The sequence below is a fragment of the Pan paniscus genome, chromosome 14 (genome assembly GCF_029289425.2).
Source record: "Pan paniscus chromosome 14, NHGRI_mPanPan1-v2.0_pri, whole genome shotgun sequence".
In the NCBI taxonomy this organism is placed as follows: domain Eukaryota; kingdom Metazoa; phylum Chordata; class Mammalia; order Primates; family Hominidae; genus Pan; species Pan paniscus.
In genome coordinates this window covers 35,386,560-35,414,123 of record NC_073263.2, presented here as the reverse complement: position 1 = coordinate 35,414,123, position 27,564 = coordinate 35,386,560, and the positions used below count along the sequence as shown (strand labels likewise).

At 41.3% G+C, this 27,564-nt stretch overlaps 1 protein-coding gene across 6 annotated transcripts in view; it reads left to right on the top strand.

Moving 5' to 3' along the window:
• The window catches only part of DCLK1 (doublecortin like kinase 1), a 354,866-nt gene that overhangs the window by 241,428 nt on the left and 85,874 nt on the right, over positions 1-27,564 (top strand). For 3 of the 6 annotated variants that reach the window (XM_034936574.4, XM_034936575.4, XM_034936576.3), the window contains exon 5: positions 11,225-11,341. In XM_034936574.4, the coding sequence (XP_034792465.1) occupies positions 11,225-11,341 (117 nt within the window). Of the gene's footprint in view, positions 1-11,224; positions 11,342-11,405; positions 26,729-27,564 lie in introns of those variants that run through there. The other 3 variants (XM_003826878.5, XM_057299652.2, XM_057299653.2) reach the window with 1 other exon arrangement.

Sequence of the window (27,564 nt, the reverse complement as noted above, 5' to 3'; positions counted from 1 at the left end):
GCAACAAAGAGTCCTAGAAGGGTTCTAAGCAGTGGAGCAACAATAGATTTCCTGATAAAAATGCTCAAGACAGGCTGGTATCAAAGTGATGTCATACATATTGTAGCAGGCTAAACAGTAGTCACTGAAAGGTTTCAATGTGTAAATGTGACCTTATTTGGAAAAAGGTCTTTGCAGGTTTAATTAAGTTAAGGGTCTTGAGATGAGGGGATTATCTTGGGTTATTCTGGTGGGAACCAAAATCTTATCACAAATGTCCACCTAAGAAAGAGGTCAAGGAAATAACACAGACACACAGAGAAGTCCATGTAAAGATGGAGGCAGAGATTTGAGTAATGTGGCCACAAGCTAAGGAATGCCTGGAGTCACCAGAAACTATAAGAGACAAGGAACGGATTCCATTCTAGAGCTTTTGGAGAGACTCCAGACCTGCCAACACCTTGATTTCAGACTTCTGGCCTCTAGAATTGTGAGCAAATATATTTTGGTCATTTTAAGCCATGAAGTTTGTTGTAATTTGTTACGGCAACTAAAGCATACACTTTGGAAAAAAGATAAAGAGAAATCGAAATTCAGATGTGCACCATTATGCGCATGAGTCCATCCAATGAGTGTAGGCCCAGCGTTAGCGTGAGATTGGAGATGTTCACCTGCTGTTTCCGCAGTCAACCTTCTTTCCGTTGTGAACTGTTATCATGATTCTAGAAGATAAAGGTGGGCCTATTTCACACGACATGCCCCTCAACTGAAGTTAGCTGCTTTGTTTTATGGTCAGCTCAAGAAATGGTGTCTATCCAAGTGCCAGAGGACAGACTGGCAGGGAGACAGGGTGCCACTCTCCAAGGTGTCACAAGGAATAAATGTGGCCACAAGGAACTGGACATATGAGTAACAGAAAGAGAAATGTACCGAGCCATAGTGCCAAGTGCTGCAGTCAGCTAAGGGAGAGCCATGTGTGCTGTGCAAATCAGTGAAGACCAACCAAATGAGAACAAACTAAGGCTATTTATTCAGAGCTTGCTATAGCAAGGAGTCAGCCAACATCGTCTGCATTTTGGCAGGGACTCAAAGGCAGGCAGAGGAGTAGGAGTGCTTTAGAGAAGAAAAAAAGGGAAGGCTTTCCCTGCACCCTGATGGAAGCAGTTGGTGCGGGGAAGATGTAGGCAGGCTAGCCAGAAGTGGGGCACTCTACGGGATTGATTAGAGACGCACATTTCACCCTTTCTAGTTGGTGCTAAGTTGGAAGTGGAAACAAAAATTAGGGATGCTGTCACTTATTAAGTCCTGGCTAATTTAAGGTCAATTGTTACAAGGGTTATTGTTTGGCTTCCTGGAATGTTACTAGAGCTAGACCGTTGTAATTTGTTATTGATTTTTCTGCAAGTCTGACTTAGAGTGTGCTACCTTCTGGTAGGCTGTCATAGAAAGGGGGTTTTTCCCCGGCATGTTGCTGCAGGTCATGAGCCAGAGTTCTGTTTTGTTATATGGTCTGGCCATTGTTCATCTGTATATTCAGTCTCTCAAGGTGATCAGACATCAGTGAAGACTAAGAGGGCATTGTATTTCGGCTGAACAATGTGGAACATATGACATGTGGGAGAACAGGCCCTTGGCATGTTTGATTTATTCAAACCTCTTACTGAAGACACATGGGCTTTTTATGAGAAGAAGCTCAGAGCCAGCCAAAGTGGAGCTTCTCAATTTTAATAACTGCTTTACTTTCAAAAAGGTCAAGATTTGGTGAAGCTTCACTGGCCAATGAAAAGGCAGCAGACCCTGAGCAAAGCCCAGCTGGGAACCCATGGCAGAGAAAAAACAGATGCCTTCTGGGACACGTTTTAATGCCAATGAGGTTGGGTTCTTATGAGAAAAGCAAATGTACCAACTACACTTGCATTTAGGATTCAGAAAGATAAGACCCCAACTGCAAATCAGCAAAAGGGGTACATGTTTGTGTTTTTGAGGCAATACTGCCAGGCTTAATGACTAAGGTTGAAAATCCCCACATCTCAATAAGTAAGAAAAGCATAATCTCTTGCATCGTACTTGCATTCAATCCAAAATAGTGAGGAACACCATTTTGGAGTTGTTTCCAAAGGGTCATTGTAGGGGTCAAGTGGTACCTGGAAGGGAAAGAACCTTACCTAGAGGGCAGCCTGATCACGGGCCATGCTTGTGGCCCTTCTGCAACACTCGGGTTCGCACACAGCAATGTGGAAGTCTCTTTCTCTAACCTCTGCCCCATGACATTCTTTATCCTCCAGACTCTCAGCTAAGAAACCAAGACCCCATGTTCCCATATTCTCAGGATGGTTAAGCAATGGGTACTAATCCAATTTTAACAGACTATTGGAAGACCTTCAGCATTGTCAGTTGCATCAACTACACTACAGTGTAAAGCCCGAAACTCAGTTTATGTCTGCCAGACCTGCAGAAAGAGTATACGAATGCATTGTTTAGAGACTCAGGCAGGTTGTTGGTGATGGTTTCATTAACAGCATGGAGGAAGAATGTAAGAGTTAATTGAGGGCCCCTCTGGGAAACATTGCCTAATGAAGACATTGGCAGTGGTTCTCTACCAGGGGTAATATGCCCTCAGAGGACATTTGGGAATGTGTGGGGACGTTTTTGGTCACATAACTAGGGAAGCTACTGGCATCTAGTGGCACTGGCATCTAGTGGGTGAGGCCAAGGACACCACTAGCAACTGGCACAAAAAAGTGCAAATGACATGTGGGAAAAAGGAAAGATCAGTATTCATTTCAGGAAATTAAGTTCTGGTAGAACAAGGAACAGATCAGCTTTTCATGCCCAGTGTCTGCAAACCTTCCTCTTTTTCTGCTTTCCCCCAGGGTTGAAACTCAGACAAGGCAACATAAACCAACTGGGACCCTTGTGGATGAGAACACTCAGGTTTGACAGAGATAAGATAGTAGGAACTTGAGTTACCAAGCAATCTCCCAGAGCTAAACCGCCTATCCCTCAGGACACCTGCAGACCTCTGCACTGTTACGTAGGAAAAGATGAACTTTTCTCTTATGTGACTGTTAGGGAAAAGGAAAGTGTTTGGAAAGGAGAATCATTCATACTATCAGAACAGTAGATCTGAGCTGTGACTCTTGAGATGTTAATACAGAAAATCCCAGTGCCATAAAGCCTTCTGCAGATGTTACATAAGGTTTCTGCTCCCAGCAGTGCCTCTAGAGCCCCGTGCAGGTGGAGGAACACGTGGGCGCCATCTGGAGCACTGAGCTGGGTGTTCTGGAAGTTGTGGTGGACCAGTGGAAGTGCTGGTTTAAACATACCTCCCTGTATTTTTAGAAGGTACTTTTAAAATCTTAGTTTCTGGGACTTTACTCTCCAGTTAAGTTACTCCAGCTGATGCCTTTGTCTCCAATTCAGTCTGTCCCATGCCTTCTTTTTCACTTTTGTGTTTTATATATTTTTTAATTTTTGTCCCGGTGTGGTGGCTCATGCCTATAATCCCAGCACTTTGGGAGGCCAAGGTGGGCAGATCACATAAGGTCAGGAGTTCGAGCCCAGCCTGGCCAACATGGTGAAACCCCATCTCTACTAATAATACAAAAATCAGCTGGGCATGGCAGTGTGTGTCTGTAATCCCAGCTGCTCAGGAGGCTGAGGCAGGAGAATCACCTGAACCTGGGAGGCAGAGGTTGCAGTGAGCCAAGATTGTGCCACTGTACTCTGGCCTGGGCGACAGAGCAAGACTCTATCTCAAAAAACAAAAAGATGTAATTTTTATGGTTACATAGTAGGTGTATGTATTTATGGAGTACATGAGATATTTTGATACAGGCATACAATGCATAATAATCACATCAGGGTAAATGGGGTATCCATCACCTCAAACATTTATTCCAATTATACTCTTTTAGTTATTTTTAAGTATACAATTAAATTATTCTTCATTGTAGTCACCCTGTTGTGCTATCAAATACTAGATCTTATTCATTTTTTCTAATTATTTTTTGTACCCATTAACCATCCCCATTTCCCCCCCACTGCAATGCCTTGTTTTTAAAAGCTGTATTTTAGAGTGTTTTGATCTTGATTGCTTTTATTCCAGACGTGCTGCGTGTGGAGCTTGGGGAAGCAGCAGTTATTTCAAACCACACAGGCAGTAGGATGGGAGTCTTACCATGGTGTCAGGGTTCACTCAGAAAACGGGTGGAGTAGAAGAAACCAGATGGGCCTCAGTTCTTACTAGATGCAGGCCCTTCCTTTCCTCAAGAAGCCTACATGTGGATTTTCCTGTAATGCTGCTGCGAAGTATGAAAATCATAACATTTCTATAGAAAGTAAATTTTAGTTGTCCATTATACCAGGATGGCTTTGTTCAGCTCAACCAGGCAGACAAGCTGGAGACTGAGGATGGAGACTGAGATTCAAAACCATGAGGCAGGAGGTGGTGAATCTCCCAGGCACTGGGGGTGCTCAGAAGGAAGCTGGACCACCACTTAGTTGGAATGGAGACAGGAGGAGAGAATATTCCTGAGTTAAGGAGAGAGTTGACTCATTAACCATTGACAGCCTTGATATTCTAGGAGGGCGCCTCCCAAGGGGAGGGAAGTGAACATGTAGGGGCAACTTATTGGAGAATTGGAGAATCAGAATTGCAAGTTCTTTTTGTCATTGACTTTGTGCCATTTTTATAAAAAGCCTCTGGAACTGAATGTGCTTCCTCACTCTCTTTTGCATATAGCAACAGAGAGGAATATTATTCCATTTACAGGCTTTGTACCTTTGCCAAATTAAGAGGAAGCTTGCCTTTGTAATCAGGGTATGGTAGAAAGCACAAAGCATCTACTGCTTATGATGGTTTCTTCTAGATGAACTTGTCCATTTCCTGAACAATTCAGAAAACTGAATTTAGAGTTGGGATATATTAAGAGGCCTCTGCCTAAGAGTGCTTTTATGCTGGTTGGTTTCAAAAAAGAGACTAGAAAAGTAAAACCATTTCTTGTTCAAAGAGTATTCCCTAGCCAACATGCAGCATGTCACCAAGGCTGTCTAGACACTCAAGGGACTTCACCTATGCCTTGTTCAAGATTCTCCAGAAGGTATAAGTAGGCCCCTTTGAATGCATGAACACTATGTGAGCTCAGGTGAGCCACTGGTGTCTTTGGTGGAATTCTGCAACCGTTTCTATTCTTCAGCACCTTCTGTAACACTTCAGCCTACCTACCAACTGTTTCTGAGTGGGGGGAGGATCTTTCTAAGTGGAGGTTCTCCTGCCACCGGGAATGTGGCCAAAGAATATGTTCCACCTCCTCCTTATACATCACCATCTGGGCTGTCTCTCTAAATCTGTCCATCAAAGAATGCCCATTTCAGGAGTTCGTGTCCTGGGTGAAGGTGAGAAACATTTAACTTCTATAAATCCCCAAAACATTTGTAAAGCTAATATTAGTATAGATCGTGTGGGGAATGATACTTTTCACCTCAGATGAATGTAGGGACTAAATAGAGCAGAGATTTAATTCAATGTTGCTTACTTGCTTGCATGCTATGGGAGGTTCATTCATCAGAGAACCAGTTCATGAGTTTGGTCTGATTTCCTGTCCTTTGGGTAGGCTGCAATCTTTAGGAGCAAGAGAAATTACCATCTGTTAGCTTCCTTCAAGTGGCTTACCTACAGTCCTTCGGTGTCATCTTTCTTAAGGAGTGTCTGGGTCACCCAGTTTCTCCACCACCAAAGGAAATACAGTCCTCTTAGAGAATTGGTCAGTGAAATATAGGGGTGCCAAGAAACATCGGAGTAAAGAAGTGATGGCCCTCAAAGGCAAATGCCCCCATGTGAGAGGGGGAATGGAAGGCACTGCTTTCTTCCTTGCCTGAGGCTATGAAAATGTCCTTTGTGTGAACAAAAAGGTTTTCTACATTACTGGCCATTTAGGTCATATTATTCACAATGTTTCAAAATTGTGGTTATCAGCTGATGTAGATTTTGGCATTCTCTCTGAAGCCATGCAGCATTTGTTCCTCACTGCATTTTCACCATTATAAAATACAATTCCTATTTAAATTAATTAAAACATGGAAAATCTAAACTTTATTTGGAAAGATGGTTGGAGTTTTTGTTTTTGTTTTTGTTTTTTATAATTTACGGCTTGACACTGCAATATTCTTCAGCTGGATTTATGTTGACCCATTTTAGAAAACGCAGTTACTATAAATCTGTTGTTGTTGTTTCTGTTTTTGTTATTCAACCCAAGCCTTTGGAATTATTCTAATCCACAATATGACTCATGAAGTATCACTCTTATCCTTAAGGCAAGTAGTCCGAGAGTTGAAATATTTGTAATTATCTTTCAGACTCCATGATCCTCCAAGCTATTACTTCATTATAACTCCATTTCTGAAAGACAGTTTGTTTCTCTTTTTTTCTGATATACTAAACATTTGATAGACAGGTAGCTTTTGTATCTTGAATTTCTTATTTAATGTTGATATGAGAACAGTTGCTTGCAGTTCTTCCCCTGATGCACCATCACCCATTTGTCTGCCCCTGACCATGGACACCGATAGACATTTCCCAGGCTTTCATCACCATGGAACAGCTTGCTTAGGCCACAGCATCAGATACTGGGGTTAGTGAGGAAGCCACCAACCCAAGAGAGTTGGGTTCTGATGCAAGTCATTTCATCTCTCTGAGACTCAGTTTTCTTGGGTGTACAATGAGAGTTTGGGTTAGTTCAGTGAATACCAAGAGTTCACACAAGTAGTAACAGGATCAGCAGCAATTTGGGCCGATATTTATCGAGCAGCTACTTCATGCTTTTTAATATGGCAGGAACTAGTTAGTATCCAATGGAGTATAGGAGTGGAGAGACAGACTAATAAATGAATAATTCTGACTGATTAATAATATGGTGAGAACTCAGTTCAGGAGAAGCAAGGGAAGCTTTGGAAGCATGATAAGAGGCCACAGGCTTTTCCAATATTTCAAAAACTTAATGAAATACCTACATTTCTTCTGATAAGAAGAGCTGCCTTACAGAAATACCAAGTTTCTTTTTGGTACTTGGAAAAGTGTCAACTGAGTGTGGTAAGATTGGTTCTATTATGGTGTCCTGGATTGCTGGTTGGTAGTTATAGCCACAGCTAGCAACTCTGGCACCTGTGCCAAACAGCATGCCATGAACCCTAAAACCAACTTTTTAATTCACATTGTGGATCACAGATGGATATTATGAACAATGTGTACCATCTGTTAGCTTTCTATCTTAACTATTCATTCTTGCTAACTAGATGCTGAGCTTTTAAAATCATTGTTTTAAATTTATGTGACCTCTGAATGTTCATAACCTGGAACAAAAAGTTCTGGTCATCTGCCCTCATGATCATCTTGATTTTTATTTAAAATGAGAAAATTGAATGTTACTTAATAACAATGTGTTGCATAAACTAACATTTTTCAAACATGAGGTCCATGAAATAAAAATTAGCAAAAAGAGGCCTCACTGGTGAAAAGACTCTATGCACCACTACCAGATGGTAAAGGTTTTGAGTTCCAAAACTTTGTATTGTTCTCCATCATGCCTGCAGCTCTCGATGCTTGGCACGTAGTGGCCACGTGATAAAAATGTACGTGGAAGCATGCCAATGGGCCGGCGACATTGTGGCATTCCAGTTTGGTTGCTAGTGTACTTCCAAAAGGCTAGGCAGAGGCCAAAGCTAGGACAAACTCCAGGATGTGTTGTCAGTTGCATGGTCAGAGCCATGAGCTAATCTGAGATCTCCTTGGCACGTTCCAAAGCTCTGTTTTGCGAATCAAAATCTCCACGGACACCTCAGGCATTATTGTCCCATGGGAACGGTCCTGGTTTTCCTATTGTATTTTCTGACATTGTTAATGTTGTTTCTTGGTTACTCCTATCTTTTAATTTTTGTCAATATTCCTGTATGTATATATTTTTTTCTTTTTTTTAAAAAACAGAAATATCTTGCAGGGTCACTGGGAAGGCCAGAACAGTGACAGTGGCCCAAGTAACTGTTGGGAAAGACTGGGCAGGCTCTGTAATGCCTTGATTCATTTCTCTTTGCTTTGGGCTATGAAAACAAGTGGAGGAAGAAGAAATACCACAAGGCAGAATTTGCTTCCTCTTCTTTTTTAATATTCCCTCTTCTTTTTCCCCATTTCAATTCATGAGACTCTCTAGGAGACACACTCCTCCATGACTTATCTCCTGTTTCTAGTCTTATAACATCTGTATTTCATATAAACTCACATCTTTTCTTACTAAACAATTTAAACTACTTTGTTAGTTTAGATGTTAGAAAAAAATAGGAAACGATGTTTATATAAAGCAATTCAGAATATATAAGAGAGAGAAACATGTTTTGAATTTAGAAAATTAGAAGTTGCGTGGATAGGGAAGAAAAATTTTGAAGTCAGGCATCAGAATGAGATCTGGAATGATTATGAGTTCTTTGTTACTAAAGCGTAAAATGGGATTTAAAATATATAATGGAAAAGTTAAAGTAGTTTAATTTAAAACTACCATACTAAAAAGGTTCCCCACATTTGAAAAGCTAACATATTTCAACAACTACCTACAACAATAAATATTTATAACATGATAGACTAAGTGTTAAACTTTCATATAGAATGCACTCTTACAAACCAATAAGAGAAAGTAGGACATAAATAAGTAATTGCAAAAGAAGAAATCCAAATGGCTAATATGCGTGTGGGAAAAATGTACAACTTTACTGGCAATCAAACCAATTCAGATTTCAAGAAAGGAAATCCAATATTTGTTTAGAAATGGCAAAGCTTTTTTGAAAATGTAATACCTAACCTCAGTGAGGGACCCAGCAAATGACCACTCATTGTCTATAAAAGTACAATTTGAGGCCGGGCACGGTGGCTCACATCTGTAATCCCAGCACTTTGGGAGGCTGAGGTGGGTGGATCATTTGAGGTCAGGAGTTTGAAACCAGCCTGGCCAACATGATGAAACCCCACCTCTACTAAAAATACAAAAATTAGCCGGGCATGGTGGTGGGCGCCCTGTAGTCCCAGCTACTTGGGAGGCTGAGGCAGGAGAATCTCTTGAACTCGGGAGGTGGAGGTTGCAGTGACCCGAGATCACGCCACTGCACTCCAGCCTGGGCAACAAGAGCGAGACTCTGTCTTGAGGGGAAAAAAAAAAAGTACAATTTGTTGGACTTTCTGGAGGGCATCATTCAGAGCTTTTAAGAAGTTCTCTTTGAACTCACCAAATCCACTTTGTTCAGCAAATTTTTTAATTTTAATTTTTTTATTTTTATTTATTTATGTTTTTGGGATCTTGGCTCACTGCAGCCTCCGCCTTCCAGGTTCAAGCGATTCTCCTGCCTCAGCCTCCCGAGTAGCTGGGATTACTGGCGCCCACCACCATACCCGGCTAACTTTTGTATTTTTAGTAGAGGCAGGGTTTCACCATGTTGGCCCGGCTTGTCTCTAAAATTTTTTATTTAAGTTGGAAAATATAAAGAAGAAATTAGAATATAAGGAGTGACCTGACTTTCTATCAATAGGGGAATGATTGAATAAGTTGTGATATAAACATATTACAAAATATGATGCAGGGTTTAGAAAAACAGTTTTGATTGCTATGGATTGACCAAGAAAGATGATTATATTATTTAAGTGTGGAAAATGTATAAAATATGTCGCTATCTTGCCATTTTTATAAAAAGCAAACAAAAACCTGGCTATGTATATATGTGTTTATATAAGCTTAGAAAAGCTATGGTAAGGTCCTTACACTATTAAAAATGTTAGTGATATTGAAGGGGAAAGAACAATATCACAAAGGTAGTGATATTGAAGGGGAAAGAACAAATAGCTATTGCTATTTTTTTAATTTTGAATTTATAATTTTTTAAAAAGAAAAGGGTCGGTAAATATTTTTGAGCATCCACAGTGTGCCCTTGGTTTCTGGCTACTAGAAACTAAATGTCAAGTGCCAGGGACTAAATCTGTCCTAAGGGAGTGATAGGATAACTGCACACTCATTTACAAAGGTGTCATTGAGTAATTATTTATAACGGTGAAATACTGAAAGCAAGTTAGATATTCAATAGTCGGAATTCAGTTAAGTAAATTATGATATTCCATGCAGTCAGATGCTCAACAGCCATTAAATAACAGAGTGAAAATGCTCACAAGATACTGTATTGTGAAAAGGGTTGGTAACAGATCAACACATATGAACAAATCCTAATTCTGAAATATATAAATGCATAGACAAAAATTCTAGAAGTTTGTATACCCCCCTCCAAAAATAAAGTATCATTTGATCATGGGTTATTGGGGGTGTTTTAAAATATGCTTTATATTTTTCCATCTACAGTGAACATTGATTATCCTTACAAGCATACTTTTTTTGTTAATTATTAGAAGCAGTTTCTTAAGAACAAGATATGTGGGTTTGCACAGCATCATAATTGGTCAAGGGAGCTCACTAAGAGAGAAATAGAAAGCTCTCTGCCATTTAAGATGTTCAGCATTGAATATAATGGACATGAACACTGAGAATTTAAATCTAATGAAAGTGAAGTTGTTTCTTATCCTCAAGCCACAAACCATTTCACAGACACAGTATAAAATCTGTGGCAGCTTCATGTGGTGGCACAGGCTGGCAGGATGCCCTTGCAGCAGGGAAATACCACCTCTTCACCAGTTTTACCTCTTCCAAGCAAATGCTGTCATCTCCCACATATCATAAAGACCCACAACTATCTCCGTGAGGACCCATGGCAATAAACTTGGTCCTGTTGTGGTGGGCGGAATCTTCCACCACCACATTTCTTGGTTTATGAGGTTGACCTTTCTTCTAACATTTTCCTTGGAAGCAACAACAGTTTATCCCAAGAGACCCACATATACAGATAACTCAAGGAGTGAGTAGAGAGAAACCCAACAAAACACCTCTTTATTAGCCTATATCACTCCCAATCTAGCCAAAATATTATTGTAAGGAGTGTAACCTAGGGGGATTGAAGTATTATTTACTTCCATGTCTAAGAAGCCCACCCTGTCCTTCCTCTTTGTTTTCTTGGTTTCATTGACATAGACAAGAACCCAGCTGGTGGGAAGTAGATGTGACTGAGGATGGTCGTATATTTCTACTTCCAGGTTTATTGTGCATTTTGAGTTGGTGTGTGTGTGCCATTACCCCATAATGATGTGTGGTTTTTGTTCTTTCCCCAGAATGTCGAGTGGTGAAGTCCACTTCTTACACCAAAATAGCTTCATCATCCCGCAGGAGCACCACCAAGAGCCCAGGACCGTCCAGGCGTAGCAAGTCCCCTGCCTCCACCAGCTCAGGTAAAGCAGCAGAGGGGATTTTGAAGAAATTGCCTTGTTCCTGACACAGGATGAGCAGAGGGTGTGTGAAGCCTAGAGTGTGAGGTTTTTAAGCGAGTGTAGGTTCCGGTTTATAATTTTAGAACATCTTAGAGCGGTTGAACAGATTTGCTGGAGTCTAGCATATTGGCTGCAAGAAAAAGCACTGAGCTTCAAAAAATGTAGTTAGTGAAGACTCAGGAAACCCAGATTTGCCCACAAATAGAAGAACGTTATCATCTTGTATCCTTTCTACCACCGAAGTTAATCTTTCAGATTCTGGAAGTCTCTGTTAAAGCATTTATTCTACCTGAGACTGGCCTATGAAGAGTTTCCCATTTGTATTCGCTGAACCTTTATTAAACACACTTTTGGCTCTGGCCTCAGTTTCCTTTTGTGGCTCTGGAGCTAAAGGTAGTGAGATTGAGAGGGTGGAGCAGGGATTGCTGCAGTGACCTTGGCCTGAGCCTGTCTCTCAGTGGGTTCTAGTGCTGGTGTTGGAGAGGCTGTGTATGCACAAGATGAGCACCTCAACCCTACCTTCTCATTTTTGGTCTTAAAACTGACATGAAGTCAGTTAGAAAGTGTCTTCTTTGTTTGTCTCAGGTGAAGGGTCTCTATCGTTATTAAAGGGAATTATTTATTAAATGACACAAATTGTATTGGGAATTATTAAACGATGCAAATGTCAAAGTGATTGTTACCTGATTTCATGAAGACAAGAAGCTCTTATAAATAAGAATAAAGACCTCTGGGGCCTACTTGGGGGCCTTCTTTTACTCAACAGCATGGGCTAGGGGGAGTGTGAAAAGAGCTCTCGGCTGAGGCTGCCTAAGAAGGAACTCTCAATAGGGTGGATCATTATAGGTCAGGGGCCAGCTAGACCACCCAGCCCTCCTTGATTCTCTAAGAGTCTCCTTCCCCTTGGAGTTTTACCAATTACTGCTATTCTCTAGACAGATCTCCAAAGACCACCTTCCCCTCTGACTCTCAACCTAGGGTGGCATCAATGGGCTGCCAATGCCTCCTTCTCACAGCATAGCCTGCATCATAGCCAGTCAGGAAATACGTTTCAGAGCATCGCTGGCACTTGAGATGCATCTTGTTTGCCTCTGTAGTTTAAAGGTGAGCTGAGAACTCCTCCCTTAGTATGACACTGCTCATGAAGATAGGATAGAGCCCTAAAATGAGGCATTGCTAAAGGATGAGACAGTAGACTCAAAGCTTAGAGCTCATGAGAGTCACTTGGGAACTTGGCAAAGTTTGTCATCCTGAACCCCCACACCCCGAGATTCTGACTAAGGACCTAAACCTGTGTTTCAGCAAGTACTCCAGGTGATTAGGATCAGGTAGTCCGTGGTCCACATTTTGAGAAACAGTAGGTGAGGGCAGTGGTTCTCAAACTAGCAGCATCACCATCACCTGAGCACTTGTTAGAACTACAAAGCCCTGAGCTCCCTCTCCAGAACCACTGAATCAGAAACTCTGGAGCTAGAGCCCAGCAAATTGGAGTTTCCCAAGCCCTCCAGCTGATTCCAATGCACACTTTGAGAAGCAGGGGGTTTTGGAAAACAGAAAGGAAGTAAATGCAGAAAATCATTTGACTGTGGATAATCTGGAGGGAAAGATATGACTTGTTCATCTTCATTTACTGGCATGACAGAGATGACTTCCTTTCTACCTCCCTGTTTGCCTCCAAGTAGCAATGTCCATCAGTGTCCTTGCAATCCAAGAGCAGACCTTTTAGATACCTTGATGTGTAGACCAAAAGAGCAATGAACAAAGGAGAGTACCAGATGCCAACTTCCTTTTCTCCCTCCTTGCAATGGCCTGGCCTCAGAGAGTCAGTCACCTGGGAGAAAAGAGAATTTCTTTCTGAAGATGATCCCTTCCCCAGGATGTCAGGGAAAGTCTCTCCCTTCAAGAGAGATACCACCCACACATAGAGAAGAGGACCTCCACAAAATGACAGACAGAGTGATCCTGGAATTGCTGCGTGGAAAACTCCCCTGGAAGAACTGAGCTTGTCCAGCTGACAGGTTAATATTGAGCTCTGTGGAGGATGTTCAATCTTAACTAAAAAACATTTCTCACTTTCTCTGATTAAATCTGGGCTATAGGCCCCGGCCTGGTGGCTCATACCTGTAATCCCAGAACTTCGGGAGGTTGATGGGGGTGGATCACTTGAGGTCAGGAGTTTGAGACCAGTCTGGCCAATGTGGTGAAACCCCATCTCTACTAAAAATACAAAAATTAGCCGGGCATGGTGGTGGGTGCCTGTAATCCCAGCTACTCAGGAGGCTGAGGCAGGAGAATCGCTTGAACCTTGAGGGGCAGAGGTTGCAGTGAGCAGAAATCACGCCACTGCACTCCAGCCTGGATGACAGAGCAAGACACTGTCTCAAAACAAATAATAAAGAAATAAATAAATCTGGGCTATAGGATGAACTCCCATGGAGCAATAAAGGAGAACAAAGTCATAAGTCCAGCCAGCTTATTGCCCCTAAAATGTTGGCTACTTAATGCAATCACAGAAGGATGTGAAAGAGAATGAGAGCCTATATTAATGAAACCGTATCAATTAATATATTAATGAATTAATGAATAGTATCAATACTATTAAAAATCATCAATATTAAAAAACAAAATTAGTTCTCCATCCAAACCAATTTTGACTTAAATTTTACTTAACCTTTCCTATCTTCTCAGTATATAAGATGAATAAAAAAACAAGTGTGGGGCAGATGCATCTAATAATGGGTAATTAGCCAAATTCTTATGTTTTTTATATTACAGATATTCCAAGAAAATCAATATGCACTGCAGCTTTTAACTTTTTATTGTCATTGTTTTTAGCAGTTTTGTTGTTAAGAGCTGTAGGTTGGGCCAGGTGCGGTGGCTCACGCCTGTAATCCCAGCACTTTGGGAGGCTGAGGCAGGCGGATCATGAGGTCAGGAGATCGAGACCATCCTGGCTAACACAGTGAAACCTGTCTCTACTAAAAATACAAAAAATTAGCCGGGCGTGGTGGCAGGCGCCTGTAGTCCCAGCTACTCGGGAGGCTGAGGCAGGAGAATGGCGTGAACCAGGGAGGTGGAGCTTGCAGTGAGCGGAGATGGTGCCACTGCACTCCAGCCTGGGAGACAGAGCGAGACTCCATCTCAAAAAAAAAAAAAAAAAGAAAGAGCTGTAGGTTGTTAGACACTCTAGATACTCCAGGGTTTAGGATCTTTCTTTCTTTCTTTCTTTCTTTCTTTCTTTCTTTCTTTCTTTCTTTCTTTCTTTCTTTCTTTCTTTCTCTCTCTCTTTCTCTCTCTCTCTTTCTTTCTTTCTTTCTTCTCCCTTTAAGTCAATAAAGATGGGGAATGGATCAGATTCTTGCGTACATGTTAAAGAATGGACTGATGAGTCTAATCTTAAAAATATAATTATGCATATAGGCAATAATTTCATTTTATAATTAACTGGTAATGTAATCACTATTCAGCATTGTAAGAATTTATATTCATTTCTGAAAAGTAATTTTGGAAACTCAAGAAGATAGGCGAATATATTAAATGTACTTGTATGTCACTGCCAACATTTGTAATTATTCCTTTTAGAAGTTTAAAATGGGTAGGACACATTGCCTCAAAATCAACAGGTTGCTCCAAACAAGCATTTCCACATTCTATTTTTTCCTTGAAGTCCTTTTCAACTCTAGTTGAAACCTGGTTGAATTGACCAGCACTAACTTGGAATTTGTGATAGGTAAGTCATACCAAGTAGTATCATTTTCATAAAGAAAGTAGAGTCCAAATTCATTCTAAAATTAATATGTTCTTGAAAAATTAGCACTTTAACTTCTAGGTCAAAGTTAATTATATAACACTGATCATATTTTGTTTAATGTGAGCTTTTTGTGTATATAAAATTTTCAACTTGCTGCATTTTGACCTGGAAGAGATAACATGCAATCATTTTCTGATTATATAAGAGATTATTATATGCACTGACTATCTCTTGATTCTGACTTGCTACCAAAAGTGACTTGTTACCACTTTCCTTTGGATGGTACCAATTTAGAGAGTTTCACAGGGCAGTCAACTCCCAGTCACAAATGTGTGGATTGTGCCAGTGACCTCAGGACCACCTCCTTTCCCTGGAACCGGGCCCAGAGGTTAAGGAGTTCGGCAGTGTTGCCAGTTCTCCTAGAGGCAAGTGTAGCTGCTGGATGTCAGGGAAGCCCCTCTCTCAGGGCCCCTCCACTGCTCTGGCCCAGGTCTCCTGTCCCTACTCAACTATAGCTCTTGGAACTAGTGGAAAGGCACATTTAATTATCTCTATATGGATTACATCACATTTTCTTAAAATAGCCTGTTTAGTGTTTTTCATCAATCATATGGACTCAAACATGAATTTTACTTAAATACTCCATAAACATTGGTATTGGCCCAAACCCAACTACCACCTGATTTTTTAATGTTAAAGCATCTTTAGACCGGGTGTGGTGGCTCATGCCTGTAATCCCAGCACTTTGGGAGGCCAAGGCAGGCTGGTGAAACCTGGTCTCTAAAAAAAAAAAAAAAAAAAAAAAAAAAAAAAATACAAAAATTAGCCTGGAATGATGGTTGCTTTGTTTCCTGTGGTCCCAGCTACTTAGGATGGCTTGACCCTGGGAGGCAGAGGTTGCAGTGAGTCGAGATTGCACAACTGCACTCCAGCCTGGACGACAGAGTGAGACCCTGTCTCAAAAAAAAAAAAGAATCTTTGTTTTCCCCCAAAACGTTAACCCAAAGTTTATAATGATTTCTACTTCAGTGTTTAAATTTCTACTTCCAGTATTCAGTTTCCTATATTATACAGAAATTGGAGCATATTATAAAGTTAAGATCTGCACAGTTTTCAGGCTATGCTGCTATGAATATAACATGGTTAACTTATATTTACCTGAAACATTATAGTTTACATACGGCTTTTATTTCTTCAATCTTTTTTGATCCTCCTATTAATTTCCTAACAGCAGGCAAGTAAGGCAAGTTAATATTATCTCTGTTTGTAGAAATAAGGACACAGAGGCAGGGCTGGGATAACTGCTTTGCTCTGAGTCCCAGAGTTCAGAATGGCAACTCGGGGCTGGCACCGGGGGCTTCTGGTACTCTAGACACACAAGGCTGGCAGTCCTTGATACCTATTTCTTCACCTCCACTTACTAGAGTTTTGATCTCCAGGAAACAATTAATCTAGTGCCTAATTTGAGATTGCAATTCACAGCATCACAGCACCTTGCAACATAAGCCTAAGTATTAGTCCCTTGGCACCAGCGTTCCAGGAGGTGAATGATTTACCCCAACTTCCTGATGTATAGCATTGCTGGACAGAAACCTCCCTTGTAAGTCAGCATTAGAACAAGAATGAGAATCCTCTGTAAATCTTCCCTTTGTCCCTTACCCATTTCTCTTCATAGCACTAAAAGAGGTTCAAAGTGATTTATTAATGTTAGGTGTTCATTTACACTTTCAGAACTATCAGTTACAGACCAACTAGTGTCAGGCATTTGCTAGGCACTAATGATGCAGAGATGAAAGAAAGCCCCTATTCTCAAGAAGCATAGGAGTCAAGGCCTCACAGATAACATGATTCACATACCTGTTGAATTATGATTAGTCTCCATAACAGAAAAGGCTGAAAGAAGGCAAACAGAGCTAGCAAAGAGAAACCAGAAGCCTTAATAACACATGAAAAGAGTAAAGAGCCTCCAGACAAATTGCATGCTGAGACACTGGAGGATGAATCACTAAGAAATTGGAAAATGACTTCTAGCTGCTTCTTAAAGAAATGAGAATCTGTAAGAGCATCATAAGGAATAAGGAGTTTCATATGGGTTTGACTCTTCATACATGTGTATATATTTGGAACACAGATCTAGTAAAATGTATAAGTTAAAAGTAAAATTCTTTAATTTTATTTTTGAGACAGGGTCTCACTCTGTCACCCAAGTTGGAGTGCAGTGGCAAAAGTAAAATTCTTTTAAGCAATTTTTTTAATCTACTTAGGGAAATTATAGCAAAATAACTCTAAAAATAGGAATAAAATATACATTACTTTGGTTTTAATAAAGACTGATAAAATTTCAGTTGGCTTTATATTGTTTTCTTAATCTTACAAGAAAACTGTGGTTATCTTGAAGTTTCACAGCTGCAGTCCTCCTTAAAACTTACAAATTTCAAAATTTTGATCTTTTCTTGGATTTGGGAAAGCTCTGGGGCCAGGCATGGTGGCTTATACCTTTAATCCCAATACTTTGGGAGGCCTAGGCAGAAGGACTGGTTGAGCTCAGGAGTTTGAGACCAACCTAGGCAACATACCGAGACCTGTGTCTACAAGAAATTTAAAAACTAGCTGGGTGTAATGGTGCACACCTGTGGTCCCAGCTACTTGGGAGGCTGAGGTGACATGACGTCTTGAGCCTAGGAGTTTGAGGCTAAAGTCAGCCATGATCACACCACTGCACTCCAGCTTGGATGCCAGAATGAGACCCCATTCCAAAAAAAAAAGAGAAGAAAAATGGAGTTTTTTTGGTTTGTTTTACAGTTTTTATTTCCATTTAGATAGCCAACTTTTTATCATAGAATGATACCCTGTATTTAGAATCTCTGTCTGTGGAACCCATAGCAGACATAACTGAGACCCAATGAGTGCCTCACACCTTTCAATTCCAATATGAGATAACGTACTTTCCTGCCCTTCAGAAGCTTATAGAGTAGAAACATTCATGGCAACAACCATTCATTCATTCAGTATGCATTGAGAATCTACAGTGGACCAGCAACGTTGGGTGCTGGAGATGCAAGGGCAAACATTTGAAAGAAGGAAAACCCAAATGGCTCAGTTAATGAACATCTACCATGACGAAGCACCATTCTGAACACCCAGCCTTAAAACTTACTTCTATGTTACTCCAGAAATCCTAAAGTCTTTTTATTCATGCTATTTAAATTTTACTTTTTTACAGTTCTATAAAAATATTTTATGCAACATATGCAGATAAGAATCAAAGCTGAGAAAGTGAAGAGAATTTTAATCAGCTCACTACTAGTCCAGTTTGTCAAATTCTTTTGATTTATATCAAACACCTTCAAAGGCAGATTGCCAGCTATTAATTTTGAGTTCAGTCTTTTCCTTTAGTGTAGAGAATTCAGCCTTATACAGTCTAAGGAGAATCTTTTTTGCTTTGGAGCTCCAAGGAAATTGTTGAGAACAAAATGCATCAAGAAAATCGAGAGGTTGGTGATTCATCCCTTGTGTCTTTGGAATTTCTGGCTGCATGTAATGCTCATCCCTCCTTCCATTTCTCCTTTCTCTGCACCCACCAATTCTTCCTAGTGTTCACCCCAGCAGAACCTCCAAAGATACTCTTCAAAGCCTTTAACCATTATCTTGACTTACTGTCTACTTGGGGGCAGCAACCTACATCAACTGCTTGTATAAATTTCTCACAGTTAATGCCCCAGGTTAATTAAATATTTCCTGAGTATCTACTGTGTTCCAGACATGCATTAGGTCCCAAGGGTGCAAAGATGATTAAACCACAGTCCTTGCCTTCAAGTTGCTTATATTATAGTAGGGAGAGAAACATATACAGCCATGTGTTGCTTAATGATGGGGATGTGTTCCAAGAAATGTGTTATTAGGCAATTTTGCCATTGTGTGAACATCCTAGAGTGTACATACACAAACCTAGATGGTATAGCCTGCTACACACATGGCTATGTGGTATGGCCTATTGCTCCTAGGCTATAAACCTATACAGTATGTTATTGTACTGAATATCCTAGCAATTGTAACTAATGATAAGCATTTGCACATCTCAACGGGTGTAAACATAGAAAAGGTGCAGTGAAAATACAGAATTGTAATCTTGTGGGACCACCATCGGATATATGGTCCCTTGTTGACCAAAACATTGTTTTGTGGTACTTGACTGTATGCCATGTAACTATAATAGTGTAATAAGTGCTGTGATGACCTAGAGGAAACAGGTTAGATCTCATTAATAGGGTCAGAAAGCTCTTCCAAGAGAAAAGGATTTATAAATTTGGATGTAAAAAAGGGCCAGGAGGGCATTCCCTCCCAATGTGAGCTAAGGCACAAAGACATTAAACTATATGGCATAGTTAGGGAATAGTTGCTTGTTCAATAAAAATGCAGGATAGAATTCTAAGAAAGAGTTGGAAAGATGGTGGTAGCCCCGTTGGTTGTGGTCAAATTGCACAGGGTCGTGGAAGTATGTTTGTGCCGTAGATTGTAGGTATTATGAAGTGAAAGGGGATTTTTCACAGTGCCATGAAAGATCGCAGTTGAGTTTTGGAAACAGTGGCATGGCGGTGGAAAAAATTGCTACACATGAAAGGCCAAGGGCCAGGAAGGCTCTATGAGGCCATTGTAGTCATCCTGGAATGAAATTGTCAAGACAGAACTGAAAGAGCTGGGGGAGACCTCAAAGGGAAATGAAACCAGAAATTTAACTGGATGTGAGGCTAGAAGAAGAGAGAGGGATCAGAGATAGGAAGCAGGTTTGTTGGATGAGGAGAGGTAAGGAATGAGTTTCGTTTTAGACATGTGGAGTGTGAGGCGATTTGGAAATGTCTGTAAGCAATTGGAAATAAATAACTGTTCTAAGTCAGGAGATCTGCGCTAACAATATATATTTGGGAGACCCTGGTATATTGTAGTGATTTGAATAATAGAAACATAAGGTACCTCCCCGCTGCCTCAACAAGAGATTTGTAAAGATGAAAATGGAACCATGGGGGAGGGAAGTCTGCATTTCTTTTTTTTTTTTTTTTTTTTTTTTTTTTTGAGACGGAGTCTCGCTCTGTCACCCAGGCTGGAGTGCAGTGGGCGCAATCTCCGCTCACTGCTAGCTCCGCCTCCCGGGTTCATGCCATTCTCCCGCCTCAGCCTCCGAGTAGCTGGCACTACAGGTGCCCGCCACCACGCCCGGCTAATTTTTTGTATTTTTTTTTTTAGTAGAGATGGGGTTTCACTATGTTAGCCAGGGTGGTCTCGATCTTCTGACCTCGTGATCTACCTGCCTCGGCCTCCCAAAGTGCTGGGATTACAGGCGTGAGCCACTGTGCCTGGCCAGAAATCTGCATTTCTAAGAGCAATCAGCAGAAGCAGGGAAGAACAGTAAGAGTACAGGGACAGAAGTCAAAGGGGCAGGAAGTTTTGAGATGAAGGACGGGGCAGAAATGCTTGATGTTGAGATGTCAGGTAGCATGAGAACTGAATGGGGATCGTAGGATTCAGCAGTGAGGACACCACTGTGGCCTATGAAGGAATGGGCAATACCAGATGGCAGGGGGACCTGGTCTGGGAGTGTGATTTTTGGTGGTCACCGTGGGTCCTTTCCCAGGCTGGCTCCAGGCTTTACTCTAGCGGGAGCTGTCCTGCAGCAATTGGTTGGTAGGGATCAACCCCAGGACCCTCATCCACCCTGACCCTTGGTGCTTGTGGTCCCCAATTCCCCTATCACGACCATAGCCTGTTCTTGGATCCCAGCTGATAGGGATCAGATCTAAAAATTTCCTAATTTTACATCACAGGACTCTAGTTGGTCTTTTTTTATTGTTTAATTAAATTTTTTTTCTTGTACCCCAAATCGTCACCAACTCTTTTCTCTCCACCCTGTCCACACTCAGTGGGTCACCATTCTCCCTGTGGTGATGCCATTGCTGGCTGGTGTCCTCCCACTTTATCTTACATCTGCCCTGGGCACCAATGTCCAACCTGCTGCCATCACCTGTTGTGTGCCAAATAAAGTCTGAACTTGTTCTCAAGTGAAGGACAGCTTCCTTTCCACTCATGTCCCCCATTTCTTCTCTGGACCCATGCTCCATCCTAGAAACAAATTTAAATTGTCCCCAGCTTGGGCTTTTCCACCTCATCCCTTTATTCCTCTCACTCGGCCTAGCTAGAATGTCTTCCTCTTTCTCTTCAGCTGTCTAAAGCCCACTCACCCAATTTGGCCCTGCAGACCTCTGCCACTTTCCCGGATCACCTCACTGTCCAGGGTCTTCCCCAGCCCTGCAGTACTGCAGCAGCTGATGCACAGATGACACGTTGCACCACCTTGCTCAGTTGTAAAGTCTCTGAGAGCAGGGGTTCTTTGTGCATTCTGCAGTGACTGTGAGTTCATGGTAACTACTGGGTAAATGTTGACCGCATGAATGAATTGAGAAACACTAGGAGCTGTTGCCTAAATTTCCTGAGGTTTGGAGCCTTTGTAAGTATTTATTTAAAAAATTAATTCACAGAGCTGTGTCCCTGTCTCCCTCTCCTCTGTTCCTGGGGCCCCTCCTTCCCATTATTCTCAGTAGATGGTTTCTTTGAATTGGACCCATTGTCTCAGTTCAAGAAGAGGAAACAGACATGGAGAAAATCAGAGCTCCACCTCACCTATGAGGTGAGCACCCAAGAAGCTAAAATTAGGGAAAAAGTACGTCTTCTTCCCTCTGTTAGGTAGTTGTCTCTTTTCTCTTGGTCTCAACTGATTCCCTATGCACCCCCTACCCCCTGCATTTTTTTTTTCCTTCTCAATAATGTGGCAAGCAAGGAACAAAAGCTGAGAAAGAGATTTTAGGGAATGAACAGCCTACACCATGATTAGGGAGTAAAGGAGAGTCTAAGGCAGGAAGCCAGATCTCCCTGGCAGCGTGCCTGAATCGCCACCCCCAAACCCAAGGACACACACATATATGCAAACACATTCTCTCCCCAAATCTTGACAAGTGCAGCACCAGAAATAAATGAGCCTCCTTAAGTGCTAAAAGAAGACAGGGAAACAGCAAGGTGTATTTCACGTCCAAAAAGTTGCACATCTTTTAATTAGATAGTCTCGCTTGGAGATTTCTCTGACTTCAGAACCAATTTGAGACACTAACATTCAGCTTTCACTTGGTGTCTGAGACTTTTAGGAACGCGACTGCAGAAAGAAGGGTTAACCTACATATGCGTGGAAAGTCATTTAAAAGGGCAATGAATTTGTAAATTAAGCCAAGTATTTCCAAATTCTAGATTTTTTAAAGTAACTTTGATGTTTAATCATAAGCATCTTGGGGACAGGGAGCAATAAGAATCTAGCATGTACTAAGTGTACACTATGTGTGCTGATAGGTTGATATCTAGGGCCCTGGACTCGTGGCTCCAGTTAGTGAAGAAGAGTTGGTTCACCTGTCTGAAATGATGAAGGAAAAGGTGGATCTGCACACTTCCTGAGGAGTATTATTCAACAGTGTGCTGTGACCGGTATATGCTGTTGGATCCCTGACAGGCTTAGGTGACAGCTGAGTCGAAATAAAGGAGGGTCATGTACCGTCGGGAGGGATAGAAGTCAGCTCTGCAGTGAGATTTCTTCCACAGCTCTTTGGTGGCCAGTGATGTTAATTGGTCATCATGGTATCAGTGAATGATCCATTTTGAAGTTGAGCACTTCTCATTCAAGGGTAACAAGCACAGCAAAGGATGACATTTCCTATTTTTTAAAATAAGAAAATGTACCTATACAGATAAAAGCAAAGGAGACCAGAACTGGGTAAAGGCAGCGATTTTAATGAGTTCTTTACTAATTCAGAGTTTAGTGGATTCAGATTGAATTAATTAATTGTTCAGCCCTGCTTGGCTGTTTAACAACAACCGTGTTAGTTTAATTGTTCCCATTCAAGATAAAAAATTGTGTAATAAGGGCCTCTGAAAAAATAATGCCATTTTAAGTTGAATTTTAATAAGTTCTATTAAATAAGTCACAAAGCCTTGTTATTGGCACTTAGAAACTTCTGGCATTACAGAGTAAAAACCAAGTGTACTCAGTACATGTGTCAAACTTATTTATGAAAGAAAATTATTTATCCCAGCAGTGATTCAACAAGAAGGTGTGTAATCCTTTCTGGATGTCAAGAACCATTTTAAGAAGTTGCTAATGCTCTTCTGTATGGCCAAGAGGAAGAGTCTGAACAGAGCTCTGACCCTAAGAGTACATGCTGTTCCCAATGTTCAGACAAGTTGTGTTCCAAAAGCATTTGATTGTAAATGACTTGTCTGGCACTTGAGTTTCATTTTTCTAGAGATGGCGATGCAAATAGAAGCACTGAGCCCAGTGGTTTTATTAGGTTGGTGCAAAAGTAATTGCAGTTTTTGCTTTACTTTTAATGGCAAAAACCACAATTACCATTGCAATAACCTTGCCTAAAGGAGGCAGATCCGAGTGTCCCGGTGGTAGAGAGAGAAGCCTAGGCATCCTCAGCCCTGCAGATGCTAGGAGGGTTCTGGACATGCCCTGAGGTGCCAGGACCAGCCACTCATGGGAAAAGTGCAAAGTTTTTTGAGTAAGACCTAAATGAAATCCAGCTTTAACTCTGCCATCTTCCAGCTGTTTGTCTTTGGACAAGTTACCCGACTAAACATGTTTCTTCATCTAAAACAGAAAACATTGCACCAACTTACATGGCAGAACTGATGTTACCTAAGGTGCTTCTGTTCAAAGTGTCCAAACTCTTCTTCAAACATGCTCCCTTTTGGCCTTAATCTTCTACAGCCAATCAATTACCAAGTTCTATAGTTTTTACCTCTTACATTTCTCTGGAACGTTTCCATTTACCTCCACCCCATGACACTACCCTAGATCAGCCACGTCAGCATCTCTACCATAGGACCCTTAAATGTGCCCCACTCTCTCCTACCTTGACATTCTCCTTGCACCCAGTATTGTTTCCCTCTAATCCATTCTTGACAGGGCAAGAGCTGGAGAGCATTTTCAAATGCAAGCCTGATCCTGTGGCGCCTGCTTAAAATCTTTGTTTTTGTTTTTGTTTTTCTTCTCATTGCCCTTTGGATAAAAACCAAACTCCTTAACATGAATTTTAAAGCCCTACTCACTATGCGGCCCCTGCCTCCATCTCATTCCTGACATTCCTCCGCCTCCAACCCCACATACTTGCTTTACTTAGTTATTTAAGTCTCTTCAGTGTACCACACTGGCCTCCTTTCTTGTATCCAGCCCTGAAACAGGAGATCCCTGGGCTGAGGACACTTTTCCTTCATTGTGCCCCCCCTTGCTTCACCAGGCTAACTTCTGTATCCACTGCCCTCTATGAAGGGCATAGGCCAACTCTCACTGTTGGTTATTAGGATTCCAATTGCAACACCCAATACTTCTGTTAATGGCTGTTGTGATACCTCGGTTCTTGTCTTCTTAGTTTAAAAGAATTTAAACAAAAGACACACAGCAAAGGAGATGCAGCAGAGAGTCATTCACTGCAAAAGGAAAAGAGTATTTTGAAAGTTAGATGCAGAATAGACAGTATACCCTGAGAGAGAGAGTTCAGGGCGGGCTGCTTGCAAGGGTGAGGCAGTGTTGATTATTGCTAGAGAAACCCCCTTTGTGGGAGTGTTACATGATAATTCATAAGGAGTTGGGAAGAGGTGTTGCTAGTAAGCATGTTCTGGGTGGTCCTCTGGGTGCACGTGCACTGTAGCTGTATGTGCGTGTTCATATATCACATGTCTCATTAGCATCTTAAATCTCCACCCAGGGGTGTGTTTTTTACTATAAATGAGCAAAGGGTCAGTTTGATGACAATTAAAATCAAAATGCACATGCCCTAGAGAGGGGACAGTCCCTCCTGAAGATAGCTTTGCTTAAATGAGCTCATTTATGATGTGAATGCCAAGGCTTATTGTGTTGGCTGTGAGATCACCACCAATGCTGCATCCCGAGAACGTGGTCACTTCCTTGACTATCTATCCTGCCTCACTTCCCCTCTCAAAATACTTTATTGTAATTACTAGCTTAGTTATCTGGTTTACCTGTAGGTTAAAGGGCTGGCACAGTAAGGCAAGGTAGTAGTAAGACTGCAGGTTTTGAACTGCCTAGGTTAGATTTTAGGCTCTGCTCCATATTTGCTTGTCAAATGACTCATCATCTCTAAGCCTCAATTTCCTCACCTGTAAAATGGGTGGAAATGATACTGCCAATCTTATAGAGTTATTGTGTGAGTTAAATGATGTAATATATATGCATACTGATGCATACAGATGCATATATGTTCATATATAAAAGGTCTAAGTGCATTGACTGGTGCATAAAAATGCCTTCAATAAAAATAAATGCCTTTCAAAAAATGCCTTAAAAATACACATATGATGGATACTTACTAAATACGTACAGGCTTTTATTGTTTTGTTTTACTTTTTAAAGCAAGGTATTCCTGAGACTGTTTTCTTGTGAGCCCTTTGTCTCTTTTTCTTCATTTTCCATTAGCTGGATAAGATCAGAGTCTCAAAGTGAAAAGTGTTAACACTGTGTTTGCTTCCCTATTTGCTCATTTTTTCCCTCCAATCTATGTAGCCTTTAGGTATGACATAAAGATGTGCAGTAGAATGCAGGTGGGTAAAGAAAATATTATATTCACAAAATGTGTTCTCCAGCCAACCAGTAAGGCATCCCTTTCTTACTAGTTATAGGCTCTGCTTCTGCCCTTGTCTTTAATCCTTGTCTATTTCTGAGCCCCTTCCTTAGAGGCTACTGGCTGAGGAAGTCTAATGTGATGAGGTCCGAGCGTGAAGTTCACTCAGCAAAGACAGGATGGTGGCATGCAAGCAAATTAAAGCATTCTCAGCTTTCCAGTTCACTCTCTCTGCAAAAAAAAAAAAAAAAAAAAAAAAATTCATAGTTTTTAGGTTTCTATTTTTAGGAGTTGCCAAATACATTTCAAAAGCAAAACTACAAATTAATGCAGCATGGGGTATGTGACATTTTTTAAGGTCTTTGGAGGAGATGACAAAACAAGGAGCTTCCCACTTTCCAGGGTTGTAAGTTTTTGGGAAAACATCAAGTGCGAAAAATCAATAAACATCCTACCTTGCCACTGAATTGTGTGAGGGTTTCCTGATTACCTGGTAGTCACCAGGCTTTAGAAGAGTTATTGTCATTTCGATTCTCAGATGAGTCACTGGATCTCTTGCCCCCAGGGCCACTTCATTATGATTCAGTGCAAAGTACTGACAGCACTGGGGCTTCCGGAAGGGAGTGGTGTCGGGATGGGGGTTGCTGTTGGCAAGAGGCTTAATTGACACCTTTGATGTAGCCTAAGACAGAACCTGCACCTCCCACTGCTGCTTGGGAGACGTCAGCTTTACGCAGAAAAGGCATCTGCTGATGAATCCTGCATCTCATTCAGCCTGCTCTGGGAGCAGCCTTAGCCATCCTTAAACTCATCCAACTGATTCCCGTTTCCGCGGGTGCTTGGCTTAGTGCTGAGACGGGATTCCGCCGTTGGTATTCAGGTCCAACACTAAGACTGTGTCCATGTTAGAACTCATAGAAGGTAAGTGAAATGCATTGCTGCTCTCCCTTGTGGAAAGCATTTATTTTGCACCCTCAAGAATCTATGTGTCTCCTGGTTAATTCTACTTCACTGACTGTGGGGCTGTAATGCCATTTTTACAGGTAAAATAGAGGCGACCTGATACATCTTTATAAAACCATGTCTTTAAGTGTTTCATCTGTTGTTAGAGATGATGTTACTTAGAGAAAAGAATGGCTTACTTGAGTTCTGTGGCTTTAGTTCAGTTTAGTGAAAATGTGCATAAAACTCTTGTGAACTGGGTAGAATTCCAGTGATTTGAACTTGTTAGCAGTTTTTCTTTTCAAAGGCAGCAAAGAGAAACCGTGAGGAGTTTCTCAGCGTCTGTGGCCAATGACTGTCCTGTTCAAGGCAGGTCCATCACAATCAGGCTAGGGGGATGGACAAGACACAGGTGGATGCAGGACATTTTTCTAGAAGTGAGTTATTAGTTATACAAATACAGTGATCTATTTATCAGGTCACTGGAATGTCACTGGTGATCTGTGCTTATATTTATTCCTGCTGGGTAGTACTAGGTAGCTAAACTGAAGAGTTAAGGATTAATCTCATTGAAAATGTCTCAGGACCATACATTCCTAAAGTCCCTGCTGGCACAGTTAAAGACATCATTAATACATTCATCAGGAAAGTTGTGAAAGGTACATCTTAAAAAATAATTCTGTAACCTGCTGCTCTATGAAACACAGGATTTACAAAACTGTGACTCTCTGAAGGTTGCTTCCCCAAAGCTCTTCCTCAGTGTACATATGGAAGGGTGTCTAGAGTTCTAGTAGATGGCTCTCTATATAATTGTT